The sequence below is a fragment of the Grammomys surdaster genome, unplaced genomic scaffold (assembly GCF_004785775.1).
Source record: "Grammomys surdaster isolate TR1022 unplaced genomic scaffold, NIH_TR_1.0 168, whole genome shotgun sequence".
Taxonomy (NCBI): Eukaryota; Metazoa; Chordata; class Mammalia; order Rodentia; family Muridae; genus Grammomys; species Grammomys surdaster.
The window spans coordinates 764,784-787,745 of record NW_021604616.1 but is presented as its reverse complement, the minus strand read 5'-3'; the positions used below and the strand labels follow the sequence as shown (position 1 = coordinate 787,745).

Genomic DNA, 22,962 nt, shown 5'->3' with positions numbered 1-22,962 from the left:
ACACTTACTTCCTTTTCTGGGTACAGCAGGTCAAAGAGCTTCATGACGGGGAGGAAGTCAGCAAGCGCATTTTTCTGGATACTTCCAGAAATAAACTGCAGTAGAACCCACATCAGATGGTCTCGCCCTTTAATCAGTCCTCGCCCTGCTAACTGTAAGAAATGTTATAGTACAAGTGTACAGCTACTAAAGACACGGGTGTAGAAAGCTGGGGTTCGTTTTTAACAGAGCCCCTTAATGTAGAATCTGGATCTGAAACGATCCACAAAGGCTCATAGACTCAGGTCTGGCCATTATCTGATGGTGATGTTGCAAGATGGTGGAATGTGGAGGAGGCAGCAGTTAGTGAGTGGAAGTTATGTTCCTGAAGTGACTGTTTGCTCAGTGGTTCCTTTTCTGTCTCCTTGCTTCCTGGCTGCGCTGAGGTAATGAACATCTTCAGACACACACTCCCTCACCAGGTTCTTCTGTCTTACCACACGCGCAAAAGCACTTTGACAGAATGACCAGGAATAGGAAAGTCAGAAATGACAAACAAGGTTCGCTGGTGTGCAAGCCTGCCTTCCTCATAAGCTCCTTAGCTAAAGCATCATCACACTCACTGGTGTGCAACAGGGACTAACACACTTGGTGTATGTGCTTGGAAGTCAGTATCTTAGCTTGGGTGTCCAGTAACTACTGAGTCTCAATGCAGGACATAAAATGCACAGCCTGCTACATTGTAAGTTTTTCCATGCATCTTTAAACTACATAAAAAAAAAAAAAGCCATGAGAATCAAGCTCACTATTATGTAGATAAGAGGTTGTTGGACCTCCCATCCTGGTGCTTGCTTCTATCAAGCCCAGCAGGTCTACCTCCTATCTGCAGAGAAAAATTTTACTCACTCCAACCAGGAAAGGTAGAAGTCTCTAGACCTCCTAGTTATGCTCTAACTTCCTTCCTCTGAGTGTACCTTGGATAGCACACACACACAGAGAGAGGGGGGGGGGGGGGGAGGGAGGGAGGGAGGGGGGGGGGAGGGAGACAGACAGACTGGTTTGCTACAAGAGGGAGGGTGTCAGGGTTGAGAACCAACAGAACATTCTATATGTGCATATGATATCATCAAAGCACAGACTTAGTTAGTCAGTGTGCGTGCATGTGTGTGCATGTGCATGCGTATGAAGGAATCCACGCTGTAGTGATGTTATGGGTGTAACACTTGGCTATTGCCACTCGATGTGCCTAAGGTCTCATAGCTGACACTATCTTACCCCACACTTACTTTTCCACTTGTTTTCCCTTTCTTGAACTCACTGTCCTGTCCTGTTCATTACCAAGGAGAAATCAGTGAGCCAGCAATCTACGGTGGCTTCCTGCTAAGCCTTCTGTTACCTGCCAGTCACCTAGTTTCACACAACTTTTCAGTCTATCTATCTAGTCTATGGTTCTTCCTCTATTACTGGTTCAGGCCTTCATCATCCTTCGTTTAACACACTGCACTATCTTACTGTTTTGGTCATACCTATCTATCTCTATACTACAAAGTTATTCCATGTTGACAATAGCAGCAATTTTTCCATTCTGATCATTTTTCTGACTCTTCACTCTGTCAAAAGAAAATTCTAAGCTCCTGTAGCCACATGAAGCTGTCCGTGCCCATCTTTGTTTACCCACTTCATATCTTCCTGAATCTATTTTTCCCCCCAGTTTTCATACAACTTCGTATCTTTCCAAATACTAATGCTGCTGTTAGCAAAGAACCTTGCTGTGTTTTCCTCTTGGGAAACATCTATCATCGAAGCGTTAAGCATCTCTTTGATAAAGCTAGTTCTCAGGTTTTCATTTAGCATCTATACCTTTTTACTCATTCTGTGGGAAACATGCTTTCATGGTGTGCTGGCTGGGTTTCTGGTCACCTGACACAAGCCACATTCGTCTGGGAAGACAGAATTTCAAGTGACAAAAGGCCTCCATAAGACTGGCCTGTAGGTAACTCTGTGGGATATTGTCTTGATTAATGACTGATGTGGGCGGTCCCAGCCTACTAGGGGCACCCTGCACAATGGCCCTGGGCTGGATAAGAAAGCAGGCTCAAAAAGCTGTCCTGTTAGTTGCATTCATCCACGATCTCTGCATCCATTTCTCATTTCTGGTCCTGGTTTCCTGCCTTGAGTTCCCTTTATGGTAGACTGTAAACTGTACTTGTAAGATGAAATAGACCCTTTCTTTCCCTAACCGCTTTTGATCATGGTGTTTTATCACAGCAACGGATGATGAGGAGGGAGATGCCTAGTTTTATATGTGTGTATGTGTGTGTATAAACACACATATACACACACACAGACACACACACAAACACATCCCCCTATAGTGTAAGACTCCTTGGTGGTAATACAGTGTCTTTTCATTTTGTAACATGGGTCCTGCATTGTGGGTATATGTAGAATGAGTGGCATACTAGAGTTTATAGTTCAGAAAGAAAAGTGTAAAGTTAAAAAATACATAAAGGTTCTATAGAAACCGGACACAGGGCACACGCCTTTAATCCCAGTCCTTGGGAGCCAGAGGCAGTTGGATCTCTGTGAGCTTAGGGCTAGCCTGGTCTACATAATGAGTTCTAGACAAGTCAGGTAACATGTGAGACCTTGTCTTAAAGCAAACAAACAGACAAAAAACTAAACAAAAGCAACATTAGGGCTCTGCCTTCTGTCCCCTCTGAACCCAGGAGCCGGGAGTGCTCAAAGCCGTCCGAGCCACAGTAAGGAGCAGGTGTAGTAGTGGCTCTGAGGAGGCGCACTTTGGTCATACCTTCTGGTGGAGAGACAGGACCATATGTGGGAAACTGGCAAACTGGAAAAGCACAAAGAAAATGAGCTGGCTGGAGAGGTGCTGCCACAGGAGCTGGCTGGTTCCCCCATCGTCAAACTTCTCCTCGCTCTCAGACCTCTCCATGGCGTACACTACCAGGTCCACCAACTGGTCCTCCAGCACAGGGCAGCGCTGCTTGTGCTGTAGGGCAGAGATTAAATACAGTATTCCAAAAGCCTCCTGCTTAGTTACAGAAGTCACCAGTTAACAGGCATTACTCATAACAAGAGGCCAAGAAGCATGGGATGGAGTGGAGGTTCCGGTTAGATCTAGTCTATTAAAGCTGCATCCTGTCTTACTAGCACAGAGGAGGGATCCATGGAAACATTTCTTTCATGTCTTCCACTTCCGATTAATTTTTAATTCTGATACAGAATTATTTTAATTTGACAAAAGGCCATCAAAGCACTACAGATTCCGTTCTTAGGACAACAGGTTCGAGGGGACGGATGCGATAGAAAGATGCTATTATTTTTGCAATCTAACTTGAAAACTGAAAGGCCTGAGTTTCCAGAGAGTAAAGATTGAGAAAAAGAAAATGAGGCAATAATGTAAACCTGTGTGTTTTAAAGTGATTACTCCAAGTTTACAGTTCCCTCCCAAAGAGAGGCAACTCTGCTCGTCATGTGTGACGATAACGCTGTACTGAAATGGAATTTGGTTTCCATGACCAAAAAGCAGTGGATCCCAGAGCCACATCTGCTCGCCCCTCCTCTGCAGGCCAACACAATGCAGCTTTAACTTTAAATTAGATCATTGTAAAATCTAAAGCAAGAAGAGTCGGTTTAAACACTAACAATGAAAATGCAACTTCCCTTTCTAGAGGCAAAAAGATCTGTGCTTGTCAAAATGATGCATGACGTGCTTTTACCAAGAGTTAAGCCATATTTTAAAAGCAGCTTCACTTTTTTAAAAAAAATAAAATAAAATAAATGTTGTATCACTCAGTAGCAGGCAGTTGCAAGCCTTTCTAGTGAACACAATTACTAAAATATAGATGATTTTCCCTATGCTTTAGATTTAATTATTGATGTTTTTTGCCATGAAAAAGGGATATGATTTCTTGAATTTATAGAAAAATGCAAAATGGGGACAAATTTGGAAGGAAACAAAATGCCCCACTGCCTCCCCTGTGCATGCTTCGCAGCTCCACGCTGTAAAGCTCCATTATAGCTGCACTTCCTTGATGCATGCAAATAAAACAAACATCCACCCCCACAAGTAAGCATCGATGGTTGCTTCATATTCTATTTTCCCAAAACCACAAGGCCATGATCACAGTTGAACCACGTTACAGGTTTACGAATAGCAGTGTTAACGCCACCAGTTTAGACTCCAGCACTTCTCCTCCAAACAGAACTATCAGGACGAAGCAGAGCAAAGTGCAACAGACAACACTACAGACTAGCTCTCAAGTCAGCATGCAGCTACTGTGTACAGGGCTTGAAATTTACTAGTTCTGCCAACCACCAACAACCTCAGAAAGGTGTCAGACAACACACGTTTACAGCAAGATCACTCAAAGGATGCAAGAGTCAGAAAAATCTGTGAAAAGAAGGAAAGCCAGGATTTCCAGTAGGAATTTTTGTTTTTTAAAACTAGTGATCAGAATTTGCTTCTACTGTAGAGACTGGCTGATTTGTCAACTGTCCCTTCATCCGTGGTGGTTGCCCATCAATCTATTTTAGGAGAAAGAGCACCTTGGTCACTCTGGACTTTCTTATATTAGCTATTTGTTTGATTTTTTTTTTTTTTTTTAAGGGCTGAACTTTACCTATGTGTTTTCAGGCATGTTGCTATGGTCACTCAATTAATGGTTTAAAGAATAATGCCAGAAATATGAAAATTTTGACAAGATAAAAGCAATTGGGAAATTTGTAGTTAAAGCTGATGATGGGTTTTCATCATATGCCACACCTCATGAATACACCAGTAATCTCTGGGACTTATGGACCTAGTATCTAATATAAGCAAAATACATATTTGGCTAATTATTTTGGATAAAGCCAGGTACATTCCCTAAAAGCAAACCTAAAGACGGGATGATGCACGCTGCTTTGTCTGACAATGGCGCAGCATCATCCAGGGAAGGGCTGTGACATACACTGAGCCGCACTTGTGCACTTGCAATCACAGTAACATCTGTGCAGGTCTAGCATTCAGCCACCACAAGGGCAGGGCTGTGTTTATGTTGTAAAGGCAGCCTGCTGTACACAGTGCTCCCAGCCGAGGGTACATCAGCAAGACTCTATCTCTAAAAACAAATCGTAAATATGCTAACATTTTCTGCTTTGATCTTTTTTTCAAGCCAAGGTTTTGCTATGTAGCTCTAGAGAACCTGGTGCTCACTAGGAAGCCCAGGCTGAATTCACACTTGAGGCTATCTTCCCACCTCAGCCTTCTTTCTGAGCACTCAGATTCAAGGTGTATGAGACCACACCTAGTTTGCTTTAGTTTTCAATTACTATAAAATAAGTATGTTAAAACAAAGAGTCCTCATCATACTTCAGATTATCTTATAAAGTGGACAGCATAAACATTTGAAAGGTACTTTAATAATTTTATTTGTAAATCACTAGACTAGCATAAATTTGAACGTTTATAGTATATCTACACGTATACTTAGCTTAAACCTGTTTTAACAATGGGAATATCCAATTCAGCATTTAAAGATCATTTTTCTACATAATAGTTCAATGTGTACTAGAGCCTATTTTACCCTCACCTGCACTGTGTCCGCCTCCTGCCCACCACTGGCCCAGTGTACATGGTAGGTTATTCTGGGCCTCTCAGACCTACTACTAAGCGGCACGGAACTCTTTTGAAATAACAGCTCACTTTTACGTTACACATTTCACAATTTTACTTACAAAGGGTTAAGTTAAACCTAAATAGTAATCTAAATGAATTTTAATACTGTCTTCAGAACAAGTTGGGAGGAATAAATGTCTCTCAATTCTAATCATTCCCTACTTTAACTAAGGAGGCTGCTAATCAGAATCAGATGCTATGTCAGTACTAGCTTCCAGAGTCATTTCAGAGTGAGGGTAGCCAGAGCCTATACACAGCACATACCAGCTCGGGAAGTATACGTGACTTACAATGCTTTTATTCATAAGAAAAAAACACTAGAAATTCTACATCAACACAGAACACAACACTTCTGGTTAGCACTTCTGTTTTCCACTGCTGTCAAACTCAACACTCTACACTCGCTGTGGCTGTAGAACTGGGCTACTTATGACCTATCTGTGACCAATGGTAGGATTACCATAGCCCAATTCCTACTGGAAAATGTAATGTGGACAGTTGATAAAGTCTTCAAGCTTTACTTATTGCACTGTTAGAGAAAGGACAAGAGAGTACAGCACAGGGAATACAGTTCTGTAATGATAAGAGATGCAGTAAGATGATTTGATTCAGTTTATTCATATGGATTTATACTGCTAGTTCTCCTTTTATATCCTACTTTCCACATGTAAAATAATGTGCCAAGGCACTCTGGCATATCTATTACCTTGCATCTGTACATCCCCTCACTACAGAGTTACCTGAGACAACAATTACTGATGAATTGTGAATCTTTGACAATGTTTACACTACAGTGGGACTAATAATGTTCTGTCAGCATTTCCATTATAAACTTTATTTTTTATGGATTTATGTCTTAGTCATAAACTTCTTATAGGTTGAAACTTGTTATTAAAATGATCAGATCATAAAAACTCTTCTTGAATTATTTTGTCAATTTCTATTTTGAGGACAGCTGCCTCCTTCCCCCAAGGAGGAGGGGAGCCATAGGTAGCTAAGGCTATCTGGGGAGGAGGGAAGCCATAGGCAGCCAAGGCTATCTGGGGGATATATTTGCAGCTCAAATGACAGTTAGCCACCAAATTATAAAAGGAATGAGTTGAGTATGGTATAATGCTTACTCAAACTTAGTCTTCAGACGAAGTGTGAAACATTCTTGCAAAGTTAGCTAATACTTACCTCTAACTCAAGTGAAAGCGGGTCAGAGTTAATGTGACAGGTTACAGGAGGTAACCATCAGGGACTTTGGTGGTCAGGGAGTTTCAGTTTCATTTTACAAAGGCTCTTCCAAACAAGGAAATTTGGTAATTTTTTTTTAGAAGGAAAAAAAACTGAAAATAATAAAAGAGGTATTGCTACTGCGGTGAGTTTGGCATGCAGTTTCAACACTGAGCAAGTTTTATGGCCAAGCCGTATGTCCGTAAAAATAGGGCTTTATCAATGGAAGCACTGGCACAACCTTCACTATGGTATTGCAAACAGCAACGCTACCTTACAGAGCCTAGAAAGAGCATCTTCTTAAAACCAAAAAGCTGCTCGATTTTAACATGCTGGGCTCAAAAACTGTTAGCAAAAATTAACTGGGACCACTATTTTGCTTAAACTCTCAACAGTGCAAAGCCCAGAACGAACCTGGGGCTGCACCAGAGTTCAGCTTATCGGATGTAGTGCAGTGGTTGTCTCCTGCCATAGGCAAAGGGGACATCTGGCAAAGACTGACAAAGACGGATGTTTGTCAAGAGGTGTGGGGTCACCTAAGAGCATGACATTTTTTAGTCAATCCCCATGTTTCCAAAAAGCCTTCCCTGTTTAGAGCTTACCACTCCGACTTTTGAAGGCAGTGTATCTCTATGAAAATGTTCTATTTTTCATTCCTTTTTGAAATTGTTTTTAAGGCAAATCAACACAAGTATTTTTGTTGTTGTTATTTGTTTTTGTTAATAGTCTGGAAAGATATGAGGCTACCACCAATCTTTCCAACTCTGAAAATTCTGTCAGGCTAACTTTAGCCCTAAAATGAAAACAGTAAAATGGAGTTGGGGGGGAAAACGATCAAAAACTGACAGGTTTACTGAGTGCCAAGTGTTGTCTCTTTCTTTAAAAAAAAAAACAAGAAACCAAAAAAATATATATATGTGTATATATATATATATGTATATATATTTAAAAAAAAAAAAAAAACACAAAAAACAAAAACCATCCACCAAAAAGAACTCTCACATCCCAAGAAGGTTTTCAGTGGCCTTGGTCTCAGCATGGTCCCGCCAATTTCAAGCCCCGACCAAACACGTACTGTCTAAATGAATCAGCGGCTACAAAGCGGCCAGCGTATCGTTAGTCACAATACAACAGTAAGGTTGTGAACATACCTGAGCAATGTTCAAGGTCTAGAGCATTGGAGGATGGGCAGGACAAGACAGGACAGAACAAAAATAAAGGAAGAAAAAAAGAAAAGACAAAACGGTGACTATGAGGCCAGCCTCAAGGAACCCCCGTCAGCACAAACCCGCCCACATGTCAACCACCAACACACCAAAAAGAAAAAAACAAAAAAATTAAAAAAAAAAAAGAAAAAGAAAAGAAAAAAGAAAAGAGAGAGAAAGAAACAGAAAAAGTCAGCAAGGCGGCCACTCTGAGGATATCAGGGTTATAAAAATACACCCAAACAACAACAACAAAAGGTCAAAAAATATGGTTAAGTCATGTGTAGGTTTCTCTGGCAAAAGGGAACTTGAAACTGGCCTTATAGGAAAAAAGCAATGCAAAACAAACCAATTTTAAAACTACCTCCTTTTAAACTTAAACATTCTTAATGCAATATATAAACCATAGAAGAATACACTGTTGAACAACCTGCATACCAAAAAGGTCATCAGTGAGTTCGTAACTGTTTTGCTCGGTGAGCTACAGCAAAGAAAATAGCACAGTGCAGATCTACAGATTTATGGCTTCCAGCGTAGTACAGTACCTGCTTATTTAAACCTAGCATATTGCAGACCATATCCCTGGAATAAGGCTGCTCCAATACATATCTCAACAAAGCAGTCTGTGGTTCAAACAGATCCTTTAAAGGAAATAAAAAAGAAATTATTGCTTCAAGATTAATTATTAAGAATTATTAAGAATTCAAATTATTCGGAATTAAGAGGAGAATCTCCTCCAGAACTTTTTACTTTCCCACAGTAGGCAAAATCTAGAAGAAAAATGGTATTTACTGCTTACAGGTTGGGTTTCCACCTTGGCTTTCTTATTTCAAAACCAAGGTGAAGGCCTTTTAAAGGTTACAAGTCAAGACGACAACTGAACTGGATCTTTTCAGTTCCCCTCTTCCTGAAAACAAAACATTTACAGTTTTCCCTTTAGAGATTGTACTTGTCAATTTTATAACTGTCTGTGTAGACAGGCTTTTGTTTTTGGCCATATTTCTTAGACATAATGAAGTAAGTATCCTTACCTCCTTTCTGTACAAAACTGACAATTTTCCAAAAGTTTCTACATGGCTGAACACACAATTTCTTATAATTAAATCTACTTTACAGAACTACCACTATAAAGGTACATCCAAACTTAGAACCTTTTTCTGAGTTTATACCTATTTTCCTAAGTATCTTGTATTCTCTCAGTATAAGCTGCTGTCCCATGTCTCTGTAAGGTTGCCAAAGTGGCCAGTGTCACTATTTAAACACACAGAGTTCAGGGAGCAGTGCTGTCTACGCCTGTGTCATTTAAACACACACAGTCCAAGGAGCAGTGCTTTCTATGCCTGTGTCATTCTAGTGACCCTGCTCTTATAGCAAGCTCGTTCTAACATAGCTGGCACATATGACACATGTAGAGAGATGAATCTACATGTTGGCTAGAGTGTCTGAGCCACCAGTCAGTTTCCTAACACACGCCCCATCCTTTACTTCTGTGTGCTGCCAGAACCATCACTTGGACAGTCACTTAAAAGCTTACTTCAGGTACTATCTATATAATGGTCAATTGATTGCAATTTTTTATAGATCTCTTAGATGGTATTCAGAAAGGGGGACGGGGGAGAGAAATTTAAACTGAGTGTGTGTGTGTGTGTTTTCTGGAGATAAGGTTTCTTTGTGTAACCCTGGCTACCCTGGACTCACTTTGTAGACCAGGCTGGCCTCACACAGAGATCTGCCTGCCCTTGTATCCTAAGAGCCAGGATTAAAGGCATGTACCACCACACCTGGCTTTAAACTAATTTTAAAGATATGCTTTAAAAACCTGTACTAGTGAAATTATGAAGTAAAACTAAAGACAGTTATTGCTTCATACATGATCTTTCCTTTTCACTAGATCCCCACCCCTCAGTTCACACCAGCTGTTTGCTTCCTGCTCCTTTCTCCATTTGTGCTATAAAGTGTGTGTAGAAATAACATGGACACACACACATCTCCTTCAAGTAATAATTGTAAAGGACTGCTTGTGAGGTTGGAGGTTCAACTCCTAGCACCCACTGGGTAGCTCACAACCACTTACAAGTCTCATTGTAGAGATCTGACACCCTCGTATTACAGGCACTGCATTCACGTGGCATATAAACATACATGGATCATGTAAACACAGAATAAGCAGAGTCTGCTTCACCCAGAAGCTTGTATAGCAAGGGTTGGTTTGCTTTTGTGAGACAGGATTGCTCTGCCCTAGAACTTACTCTGAAGCCTAGGACGGCCTGGGTTCCCAGTCACCTCTTTCGCCGTTGCTCTGAACTCTAGGAATATGAGCCACAACAACTAGCTTTGTAGGTATAGTCCTAATGACAACTGGACTGGAGGCAGCACAGGCTGCAAGACTGCTCATGAATCCAGGCAGGGACTGCTGCTCCTTAACACAAAAATGCCCCAATTTCAGTGATTACAAAAACACATCCTCTTCACTTTGGTCACATTTGTCATGAACATCACTGTAAGGAGAAGAATCTTCGGCTTAGAAATCTAAACAAAGGGAATGGATAAAGTTCCCAAATGTTCTCTTCAAGGTAACCACTCTTTCCAAAGGTGACAAGGGTAAATGCCAACAGAATTGTAATATGTGTATGTCCTAAGTGCAAATCCGGAGTCTTTATTTTTTTAAATGTAGAGCCTTAAAAAAGAACTCTACTTAAAGAGAGTTGTCTGTATCTAAGTTCTTTACCAGTGGTGCACCACTGAGGCAAATCCACATCCACAGAATATCCTGGGGTAGTAGACTGACACATAAGCCAGTGGTGGTGGCACAGCTGCTATCCCAGCACTGAACAGCAAAGACAAAGGGACTACTGCCAGCTAAAGGCTGACTATGGAGTCCAGGCCGGCCAAGGCCTCACAGCAAGACCCTAGAACAGAAACCAAAGACAAAACCAAAGCACACACCATAAAATATAATAAGCCATAAGCCATTTTTCTTGAAAATATTTACTTCTCTAGACTATTAACAGGCAATCTGGCATTGAATACTTGACAAAACGGGATAAATACTCTTAGATGGTCAAACCTACACTGGATTTAAAACATACCTTATCATATGGCAAAAGGCCTTTCAAGGGAAAGCGGAGAGTTGCAGGATCCAGTTTCCATGAGTTACAGATGGCTCCTGAGTTGTTCACAACTGGCAGAAGACTGCAACGGCCTGCATGTAAATACGTCCATGTAAATGTGCCCAGGGCATCAGCAGGTCCTCCATCCTTTTTCAGTTTTTAATGAACATGCAGGCTGAAGCAGGCACTGGTTTAAAATGCCTGTAACAGTGCCATCAGGACACCCAAGTGTGAGAACTTTTATCACTTATATTTCTTCCAGAGGACTGAATAATCAGTGAGTGCAAGGCTTCAAATGCCAGCCGGCTGCAGTCTGTTTAAGCGTTTAAGGCAGAGCTCAGCACAGTGAGGTCCATGAGCCAAATCTAGCTATCAGCTTGTGCAAAGTTGTACTGTGCACAGTCATCTTTGCAGTCGGGCAGCAAAGCTGCTACAGACTGAAAACAACACACAGCTTCCAATGTTTACGAGATGGACCTGTGCAGATATAGTCTGAGACCTCTTCTCCAGGGTTAATGGGTGATTTCATTAGTTTTTATTTTTGTTTTTCAGGATACTCCTAGAAGACTTTGATATAGCACATGCCTGACTGCCTAAGCAGTAACATCTCTTAGACATTCCACAGATACCCTAAGCTGAACCCTTCAGAAATGAATTCAACATTATCTTCACTTCTATACCTCATTTAATGATATTACTATCCAATCCATTATAAAACTAGTGAGCTCAGAATTTATGTAGCTTCTTTTTATAGTCCCAGTGTCTAAAACAGCACAGATTCATAAGAAATGCTCAACATCTGATCATTTTTTAAAAAGCCTATATTCCCAGACAGTTAGTTATGAGGCTCCAATAATCTTTAAATTAATCTGGAAATAAATTCGGGCACTGCAAGGATTAGCAAACGACTGCATCAAGCATAAAAAACCAGATAGTTAAGAAACAGTGCGTGTGGTACAGTGTATGTACCACAGTGAGTGCACTACAGTGTGTGTACTACAGTGTGTGGGCTATAGTACATGGGCTACAGTGCATGGGCTACAGCGCGTGGGCTATAGTACGTGGGCTACAGTGCATGGGCTACAGTTTATATGTTATAGTGCATGGGCTACAGTTCGTGGGGTACAGCACCTGGGCTACAGTGCGTGTACTATAGTGCGTGGGCTACAGTGTATGTGCTTCAGTGACTGGGATACAATGTGTGTGCTTCAGTGACTGGGCTACAATGTGTGTGGTACAGTTCCTGGGCTACAGTGCATGTAGTACAGTGTGTGGTACAGTGCCTGGGCTACAGTGCATGTGGTACAGTGCCTGGGCTACAGTGGGTGGGGTGTGTGCCTGGGCTACAGTGGGTGGGGGTGTGCCTGGGCTACAGTGGGTGGGGGTGTGCCTGAGCTACAGCACACTGGAAAGTCTGGAATCCTCATTACTACAGCCACAGAAGAACCTTGCTGACATTTCCAGTGGTCTAGAATTTAGGAAGTACTTCCAGGGGCCAGGAATAGAGCTCAGGTGGTAGATTCTTCACAGGCATGCAGCCCTGGCTTCTCCCCACACAAACACATAAACTGAGTGTGGCAGCACATGTTTGCAATCCTTGCATTGAGAGTTGGAAAGAGTAGAATCAGATGTTCGAGCTCACCTTTGCCTACACAATTTCAGGCCAGCCTGGGTTATAGGAACCTTGTCTTAAAAAACCAAAACTAAAATACAACGAAAGGTGTGCCCAGCTAATTAGGATATACAAAATAAAATAAAAAGTGTTTCTAGTCAGATGAAATCCAACTGCTGGAATGGTCTTATGTGAAAGTTGCCCCAGTCTATGATTTCTGTCTTTGCTTATTCAAAGCAACTAAAAACTAAACATTATTCGTTTCCTAGAGTGTTACAAAGTGGTGAGCCACACCTAAGAGGCCATCCTTCAGCTATGTCCAACAGATCCCTGGTCACTAAAGATACAGGTATTATGTAATACACTAAGTGCACTTTAAATGTATCTTACCACAAATAGAGTTTATCCTTGCTGTGGGCCTGAAGGTATCCACAAAGTCTGATACTAAGTTTCCTAGTAACTAAAAGAAAAAGAAAATAAATAAGTATAAGAGCAAGGTTACCCTGCATCTTTGTGCATCATCTATGGAAATTTAGATAACACACAAGAATTAGTACAAAGCCTGGCACAGACAATTACTTAAAGACTAGTGTGCTCTTTCTCTTCCAAACCCTTGTTCCTCCATGTGTCCCTAAGTTGAGCCAAATCACATCACTGCATCCTTACCTAGTCAACGAACTGTATAAGCACATAAGAATTGTCTCAATGGGTTAATAAAGCTATAAAATAAATATATTATGCTAAAAAAATGCATGTACTGAGTCAGCGATACAGTTCAAGGGCCTGAGGCATCAGTATGATCCCTGGGACACAAAGGGAGAAGAGAGAACTGAATTCTGCAAGTCAGCTTCCTACCTCTAGCCACATGCAGTCTGTCTCCATCCCAAATAAACATGAAATATAGTAAAATATGTAGTGCCTAAGGATACCCAATCATGTAAAACTGTGCATATGACACCACTGTTCCTTTGGAACCCTCCCACTCTCGAGAGTTCTCCTGTGTTTGCTCTAATACGTAAGTAATTACCTTCTCAAAGGGGCCAGTGAGATGAAAAGGCTCAGCAGGTGAAATGACTTGCTGTGCAAACCTGATAACATAATACTGAGTCTCTCTGACATAGGAGAAAACCAACTTTTACAGCATCCCAACTCAACACTCATGCTGCAGCATGTGCACAGACATACATATTGTGTTAGTTGGTTTTATGTCAACTTGATACAGGCTAGAGTCATCTGAGGGGAAGAAACCCCAATTGAGAAAATGCCTCCATAGGATTACATTATATATAGGTGAGGCTGCAAGGCATTTCTCAATTAGTGATCAATAAGGGAGGGTCCATTCCTGGACTGGTGGTCTTGAATTCTGTGAAAAAGCAGTCTGAGTAAACCATGAGAGCAAGCTAGTGAGAAGCACCCTCCATGGCCTCTGCCACAGCTCCTGCCTCCAGGTTCCTCCCCTGCTTCAGTTCCTATCTTGATTTCCTTTGATAGCACACAATGATATGGAAGTGTAAGCCAAATAATCCCTTTCCTCCCTAGCTACTTTGGCCATGGTGTTTAGTTCACATCAATAAAAACCCTAAGACAGCAAGACAGACACACACACGTACACACGCGCGCGCACACACACACGCACACACACACACACAGAGTATGTGTACACATAAACAATATACAATTGTATAATATTTTGATAAGGATTTAAAATTTTAGAAAATGCAGAATTTACCCAGTGTGGAAGTTTTCCCTCGGGATATAGTTTTCTGATCTCTGTGACTGCAAAGTAGGCTGGCAACAGGCAGGCATTTCGTTCCAAGATATAAGCTATAACCTAAAACAAACAAAAAGCATTATTGTTGACTAGCCTCACACAAACAACCTTTAAATACAACAACAGCAACAATAAAAAAGTATTTACAAATTAGCAAATAGAGCTGAGGCAAAGTTGGAAAAGTATTTGCATCTGTGTGGGAGTCCTCGAAATACTGATTAAAAAAGACTCTCTTCTGGAAATCAGGAGGAATAAATTCAAGAGGTCTGTTATACATCATGACTGCAGTTAATCAGAATATATTATAAACTTGAAAATGGCTACATAGATCTTAAATGTATGTAAGGAAATCGTGTTTGAGCTTCCAACGCTTGGAAGATGGAGACAGGGGAATCAGGAGTTCAGGCCTATCCTCATCTAAGCTGCAAGTTAGTTCAGAGCCAGCTTGAAAAACAAGACTATGAGGTAAACTATGCTAAACTGCTTGACTTAACCATTCCACAAGGTAGATGTACACCTATGTACACGTGTGTGCAAAGTCTTTAAAAAAGCAGAATTACTATTTTAAAATATAGTATTAGCAAAGAAATTCTCTTAGAGAATCATAAAAATGAAAGATATTAACAATAGAATGCATTTTGGTAGTAATACCTTAAGATGCTTTAAGTAGTCATAGATTTAAGACGGTAACAGAAAAAAAGAATAACTATTATAGTATTATTAATAGTTTAAAAAGATTAACATGGCCACTGTCTGTCTTATAATGATTTAAAATACTTTAGTCTCTATACTCCTTTCATAACTATCTAGCAGAAATTAAATTTTTAAAATTTCCTTTTGCAATCCAGGAGCAATGAAGCATGAGCATCTCTGAAAACGAAAGTGACTTGGGCAGAGATGCAGCTCAGTGGCAGACGACTTGATGAAAAACAGAACTGACTTTATTTCAGTAGCAGGAACTAAATATTCAGACACAGGTAGCATGTTTAAATTGAAATTACCTCTCTTGCTGCCAGAAGCTGCTGGACAACGGCAGAGCTCACTGTATTTGGGATTGTCAGGATCTTCTCCAAAATCACTTTCAGAAGGTCTCGAACTCCCTGATAAGGATAAAGAAGACCAATGAGTTAATCCAAAAGAGAAGTGTAAAGTCTCTATGTGAGACAGGACAGCCAGGTTTCAGGAGTATACACCGCTTCAAGGTCACACTTTTACATTCTTCCAAATCATTACTAACACTAACCTTAGAAGAGTAGCTCTATAATAGGACAAAATTCCACATGAAAAAAAAATGAAAATCACTTAAAAGTAAAATACAACTTTCTATATTCTGCCAATCTTTGGTCATAAAACAAAACAAAACAAAACTACAGTTGAAGGGTTCCCACTCTTACAAAGGTTAAGAAAGCACAGCTTTGCTATGTGCAGAGATGTGTGTAAGTAATACTCTGGGGACCTGGGTAACGAACGATATTCAGTTTGACTAAAGTGAAAATAATCTGAGAAGTCTGCCATGACTAATTTAGGGTCACTGTGATTTAACAGTAACTACCTACTTGGTCACTACTGGATCATTTCAGATTGAAGAACATGCAGACATAAAGCATAAGGCCATGCACGGGCAACTCCTTGACAAAGGACAGTAACAAAAGTACAAGAAGAAAAATGTTCTCAACTGTGGCTGTGATACTCCTGAGCTGGACCCTGAAATACAGGGAGACACTGCACTGCTACTGCTGTGTTTGGTCAGCTGCAGAATCCTGAAGACATCCAGTAAGGAAGGGCACAATTCTAAAGAGACCAACATAGATGGCTTGATCCACAAACCCTGCTCTGTGTTCCTCATTTCACAAGACAATGAAAGAACTCTGGCATCAAACATGAATTCTGCCTTGTGACTTCCCATTTCATCATAAAAATATATTAGTCCTGTGTATGTTTAAAAATGTTGGGAGGGAGCTGGACAGTGGTGGCACATGCCTTTAATCCCAGCACTTGGGAGGCAGAGGCAGGTGGATTTCTGAGTTCGAGGCCAGCCTGGTCTACAGAGTGAGTTCCAGGACGGCCATGGCTACAGAGAAACCCTGTCCTGAAAAACAAAACAAACAAACAAACAAACAAACAAACCAACAAACAAATAAATGTTGAGAGGGGAATAAAAATAGTAAATCAACTGAATAGTTTTAAATCCCTTTAGCACATATGCAAAAAAGTCGTTATGAATACTCTCTGCTTTGTTTTCTCATGTGAAGTAAGATTCACACCCTGTTTATAAAAAGAATCATGTCAGAAAGCTATTACTTTTATTACTTTTTATAATTAAGAAATAATACCTTGTAATCCACTCCTCCAATGATTTTCCGAACCAGCTTAAATGTTAAGGCCCAAAGCTGTGTTCTTTCCCATTCAAGAGAGTCAGAATTTATCAAAGATTCACAAACCATCCTGAGGAGGGGAGGAGAAAGAGCATTCAGTTACAAGAGAGAATTCTAAAGATTCTCTAATGGCTATGGTCTATAGATGCTGAATATTGTAAGTGCTAAGCCAAATATGCTTTCTAAATCTACACTGCCCAAGTGTTCCAGGTATATGCAACACTTCCTACTTTACTTAAGAGAAAACTCAAACCTTAAGTAGAACTAAATGATATTCATTAGGAAAAAAAAAAAAACCCTCCTCGACTTTTGGTTAAATGTTTATCATCTACCAGGTGGTGGCAGACTGTACTTTCTTCAAGGTGACTCCACTGCATTCCTACATGCTTCTATGAAGCATGACACTGACACACATGCCTGGGAGAGTTAGAGGGACGGGCTGTGTTGACTGGGCAGGCTTAGCTATGGCAAGCATGCCAGGGTACTTCTTGACTACACTTCGTTTGCAAACTTTTGAACTCTACCAGGCTGTGAGAAAGCCAGGTCCCAGTAGACGACAGAGTGTGCAAAGCTTTGTAAGAATTCAGTCCTTGCCACACTGACTATAATTATGAAACACTATGAAAACAAACAAACACAGGGCTGGAGATGGCAGTTCGCAGCTCACAATGCTCTTGCGGAAGCCCTGAGCCCAGTTCCCAGAACCCACATCAGGTAGCTCATATGCCATCTGTCAACCCCAGCTCCAAGGGGTCTAACACCCTCTCCTGGCCTCTTCAGGCACACCTACATACATGGCAATCACTAATACAGATGCATATACATAAAAACAACATAAATTTAAAACAAAAACTCCTGCTTCATAAGCCAACTTACATATGCGCTCTGTGCCCGCTCCCATCCCTTGTCTCTGTGTACAACCTCAAAGCAGTTCTGCAACTTCATAATGAAAGGTCTTTCCACTGCTTACTCCCATCCAAACATACCTGGGTGGAAGGAGACCAGTCTCAACTGCCATTGCTAAGCAGTCATAGAGGAAAGAAATTCTTTTGGGGCTGTGTTGGCCATGAATAAATTTAACAATCCACTGGATACACTGTTCATGAGACTCCTAAAAATTAGAAAACACTTTTATTTTCGGCCTTAAGTTACAATTTCTAAGTAGCACAAATGGCTACTATTATACCTAAAAAAATCTATCAATATTGCAAATGAACCATTTCACTGTGAGCATCCATAAATAAAAATAATTTCTAAAAGAGCAAGTTGAAAAAAGTCAGATCCAACTGCAGGCATGGTAGTACGGGCCTGTAAACCTACAACTTGAGGAATCTAAGGCTACCTTGAGCTGTGTACAGATTTCTAAGTCAGCCTAAGTTACATCTAGCAGAGACCTTGTCCCCAAGCAAATAAATACAGTAGTTGTTGTGCTAATTTTAATCTTACAATTATATAAATTAAACTTCTACCATGAAAATTCCAAAGTAGTTAAGATTATATTAACAAATTCATGGCCAATTGAAAACTCTTTTAATGTCGGGCGGTGGTGGTGCACACCTTTAATCCCAGCACTTGGGAGGCAGAGGCAGGCGGATTTCTGAGTTCCAGGCCAGCCTGGTCTACAGAGTGAGTTCCAGGACAGCCAGAACTATACAGAGAAACCCTGTCTCGAAAAACCAAAACAAAACAAAAAAACAAAACAAAAAACAAAACAAAAAAAAAACTCATTTAACTCATTGTAAATATTGTTACAGGGTGATGTAAATATTTCATTTGCCAAAGGATAAACTTTAATATGGGTGGGTACCTTACCCTCATGAATATTTAAATTAGTCCAACTCCCATGAACCTAAATCAGAGCCCACCATAATTCCAAAGACAAGTCGAACTTCTAGGTTTCCCTAAGTTAAATCTGATACCAAAAGTCATTCTCATATCAAGGCCTGCCTTCCAGAGCATCCCGGAAGAATCCATACACTTTGCTCCTCCAGACTATCACTGCCCATCATGTGATTTAGGATTGCCAATTTCATTTGTCTCCCTCTCTCACTATATAAACATCTAGAAAGGTCACCCAGGACATCACTAAGTGCTTAAGGAGTTACTTTAGCAATGACATGTGCCTGGCGGGTGCTCAGCAGCCACAAGGCACACCGTGCTGAGTAGTGCTGAGTCTGATTCCCAGGACCCACAGAGCAGAGAGACTCTCTCTTGTAAGTTGTCCTCTGATCTATATACAAGTACTGTCACTCATACTCACACTCACACTCTCTCACACACACACAGTAAAAAGAAAAAGCCCAGCAAATATTTAAAAATTAAAAATGCATAAAATATGCTAAATACTGAAAGATTCAAAGTAACATTTTACCAAGATAAAATTTCTCAGTGCTTGACACACAAGGATAAGAAATTATTGCTATTCTATTGTATGCCTTCAAAGAATAATACTGGTTGTTGATATTGAAAATGCAAACTAGATAACTCTTATAAGAAATAATTAGGTAATTTCCATAAAATTCTAAGTTGCTTGGGTGGTTATGAATGCTTATGTCCCAATACTGAGGAGGTAAAGACAGGAGGGTCATAAGGTCACGGCCAATCTGGACTACATATCAAGTCCCAGGCAAATCAGCATTACCCAGAGACGATACGTATGTGTTATATCCCTTATAACTGAGAGAAAAAAAAGAACTAGCTTTTAATTTACCAATATTATGTCCAATAATCAATCCTATGCCTGATCAATAGTATTATTTCTGTAATACTACTTAAAGTAGAAAAGTGAAGAAAAACATCTAGTTAAGTATAGTGGTCCCATCCTATGATGCCAGGAAGCAGAGGACGGGGGACTACTAAAAGTTCAAGTCTAGCCTGGGCTACATAGCAAACCTCTACCTTGGAAAGCAAGAGGGTGGTTAATAAATAAACTGGGAAGGGCACATAACAATATGCTACACCACTATAAGAAAAAAGAAAGAAAAAGGAACTCAAAAAATTACCTGAAATTACTTTCAGAACTTACGATTAAGTTTGGAGCTAATCGCTGAACACTACAAATGGTATATGGTGATTTTATAAAAACAATTCTGAGACTGGGGATATAGTTCAGAGATGAGCGTGTGCTAGCACGTGGAGACACGCTCAGAGACGGAGACGAGTGTGTGAAGCCCTGTGTTTAACCCCCACCACTGTTAAAAGAGAAAAGAGCGAAGAGGACTTTGCAATCCTAGAACTCAGGACACAGAGAGACAGTCTTGTAGATAAAGTGTTCTGGGCACACAAACTGGGATGCTGGCTTCAGAGGAAGGGCAGGTGGCTGAGCTCGCTAAGGAAGGAGGGCGACCAGCCCACGGAGCTTGATCACTCTTGCCTTACGTATTTCCGGTTCACATCAAAGCATCACCTTTTGAAAATAAAAAGTTTAAAACTTGAATATATTGCCTTTAGGATCCATACTTGGGTGGTAAATCTTATACTGGTTCACAGGCAAAGAAAGCTCATTTCTCTGACTAGAGTGCATCATGAGAAGATAATGTACCACTCTAACAGGGACTCAATTACAGTACCTTTATGAGGTCATATTTATAAATACTGGGCCAGTTTTTGAATAGCAACAGTTTTCTTTTACAAGAAAGGTTTAATATATCTGTTTCCATTTGAAAACCAATATATACAAAGAGGATAAAATTTACATTATATAATCTAACATGGAAGGAAAATTTAAAAACATTTCCCACTGTGATCTTACTACTTTGAACTTGTAACACAGGTTCTCTAGAAAATACATGAATGTAAAATGATGGCAGTTTTAGTCTTCCCTTTCCTGAATGATCTTAGGAAAAGACCAAAGAAGATGTAAAAAGTAAAAAAAGAAGGCATCAAAAGTCATTAACTGCCGGGCAGTGGTGGTGCACTTGGGAGGCAGAGGCAGGCGGTTTACAGAGTGAGTTCCAGAACAGCCAGGGCTACAGAGAAACCCTGTCTCGAAAAACCAAAAAAGTCATAAACTGGATGTCAAACATGAAATGTCTCACCTGAGAAAGCCCATTCCAAAACTGCCGGAAGGCCGCCAAACAGCTAATTAGTTTTGTTTTTTCATCCTCGGGAGTATCCATAAACATTCTGAAAAACAAAATCACATATTATATTTGCTACTAGTTTTAAAAGGGTACACAGCCTGTAAGGTAGATTTTTTTTTAACTCCCCAAAACCAACTTAAGTGAAATCTAACAAAGATAAATCTACAAACAAACAAACAAACAAACAAAATTTCACAAAAACCTTCCTGCCACATACTCACCCTGGGAAAGCCTCTTCTATAATTTCTGTTTTCTGCAAACAAACAAACAAACAATAGTAAACGGTCTGAATACTAAAAGGGGGTGGGGTGGGAGATGTCCCCTAGAGAAACATTCTCGGGCAATATAGAGCACGGCACTTTTATAGGGACCGCGGCGGGAACTAACACTTTCTTGGATCTGGCAGCAGTCCGGGGCACCGCCACCCAGGTTTAGACACCGATGTCAACATGGGGGCGGGAAAGGAGCTGGCCCAGGCCCGCAGCCTAGACCCGTAGCCTGTCCCTCCCGGAGCCATTGCCCTGGGTTACGGACAGTTGCACTAACCACCACCTCCTCGAAAATGCTCTGCAGCTGCGATTCCATCGGTACCATCGAGCCCCGTCCTCCCGGGGTACCCGGCAGCTGGCTGGCGAGATCTGGGAAGAATGGAGCGGAGGGGCGGAGCCACCAGCAGGAAGCTACTCTGTTACTTCCTTCGGTGCCTGGCAAATGAACCCGCTCGGTGCTCACCCGTTACCAGTCCCTCCAAAATCTGTATCCCTGCCTGATGGTTCCGCGTGTAGAGGTAGCCCGCAAGCTGACAGTGCTGCATGATCCCCGGCACATCGCCTAGGACAACAAGGCCACCACCTCCTGGCTGGAGCCGGAACTGCGTCTTGTTTGGATTTCACTTGCATCCCAGAAGCACAAGGACTGTAGCCAGAACCAAAAGGATGACTGTCAAGGGCTGACCTCGGGAAGCAGTTGACACCACATTATTCTTGCCCACTAGGATCCATGTCTTCACTATGTTCACATCAGTTGCTAGCACAGTGATGGGCATGTCGTCATCTTTTATTGGATGTTGGGGGAAAAAACAGAATAAACGCATTATTATTAATTTGCAAGTAAGTGGCGGTATTAAGCACGTTATTTTAAAACAGACTATTTCCCATCATCCTGCCAGTATGTCAACTCAAGGCCAAGCTGTGTCAATTTTTTTGGGAAACAGTTAAAACAGAGTGTTGCTATTGTGGTTTGAAAATGCAAAGTTCTCCATAGACCTTTGTATTTGAACAGCATCCCCACCTGGAGAAAGTGGGTCACTGGTGATGGCCCTTGACACTTTACAGCTCTGCCTGCTCCACTTCATGGTCACTCTCTACTTCCCAAGTGTAGGTACAATGTGGGTGGCCGGCTTCCTGCTTTTGCTGCTGTATCTTCCCAACCATGATGACCAGTCACTGTGAGCCAAAGTAAACCATTTACCCCTGAAGTTTCCTTTGTCTAGGTATAAAAAAATTTGTTACATTTATTTATATGTATGTATGTATGTATGTATGTATGTATGTATGGGCATGCCATGGTACATGTGTGTGAGTCAGAGGACGCTTACAAGACTTGCTTTTGTTCTTCCACTACACAGGTTCTTGTTAAGGAATTTTATCACAGCAGTGAGAAAGTAACTAAGATATGCAGAACGAGTCTGTGTGGACTCCAATGAAGTGTGAGCATCCAAAATGTTTTGTGAAAAGCAACGCGTAGCCTATCACTGTTAGGATGTTAGGGTTTCTCACTTGGCAAATGTACTCACACACATTCCCAGTGTGGAAGTGGCCAAGCCCACAAATGTTCAGATCCCTCATATACAATGCTGGAGGCAGGCAAATTGGCTCAGCATGTAAAAGCACTTGCTGCCAAACCTAATAACTTGAATTTGATCCCT

The 22,962-nt window shown here is 41.0% G+C and overlaps 1 protein-coding gene across 4 annotated transcripts in view; it reads right to left on the bottom strand.

The window, feature by feature from the left end:
• Med23 (mediator complex subunit 23) overlaps positions 1-21,777 on the bottom strand; it is a 51,427-nt gene extending 29,650 nt beyond the window's left edge. Inside the window, exons 1-13 of one of the 4 annotated variants that reach the window (XM_028766494.1) lie at positions 21,582-21,777; positions 21,257-21,288; positions 20,991-21,078; positions 17,940-18,064; positions 16,912-17,023; positions 15,580-15,678; positions 14,537-14,638; positions 13,198-13,267; positions 11,175-11,287; positions 8,631-8,726; positions 8,032-8,049; positions 2,792-2,992; positions 9-152 (exon numbers count right to left, since the gene is read on the bottom strand). In XM_028766494.1, the coding sequence (XP_028622327.1) occupies positions 9-152; positions 2,792-2,992; positions 8,032-8,049; positions 8,631-8,726; positions 11,175-11,287; positions 13,198-13,267; positions 14,537-14,638; positions 15,580-15,678; positions 16,912-17,023; positions 17,940-18,064; positions 20,991-21,078; positions 21,257-21,288; positions 21,582-21,629 (1,248 nt within the window). In that variant the 5' untranslated portion in view covers positions 21,630-21,777. The remainder of the gene's footprint in view (positions 1-8; positions 153-2,791; positions 2,993-8,031; positions 8,050-8,630; positions 8,727-11,174; positions 11,288-13,197; positions 13,268-14,536; positions 14,639-15,579; positions 15,679-16,911; positions 17,024-17,939; positions 18,065-20,990; positions 21,079-21,256; positions 21,289-21,581) is intronic. The other 3 variants (XM_028766495.1, XM_028766497.1, XM_028766496.1) reach the window with 3 other exon arrangements.
• Between the last annotated feature and the right edge of the window lie 1,185 nt (positions 21,778-22,962).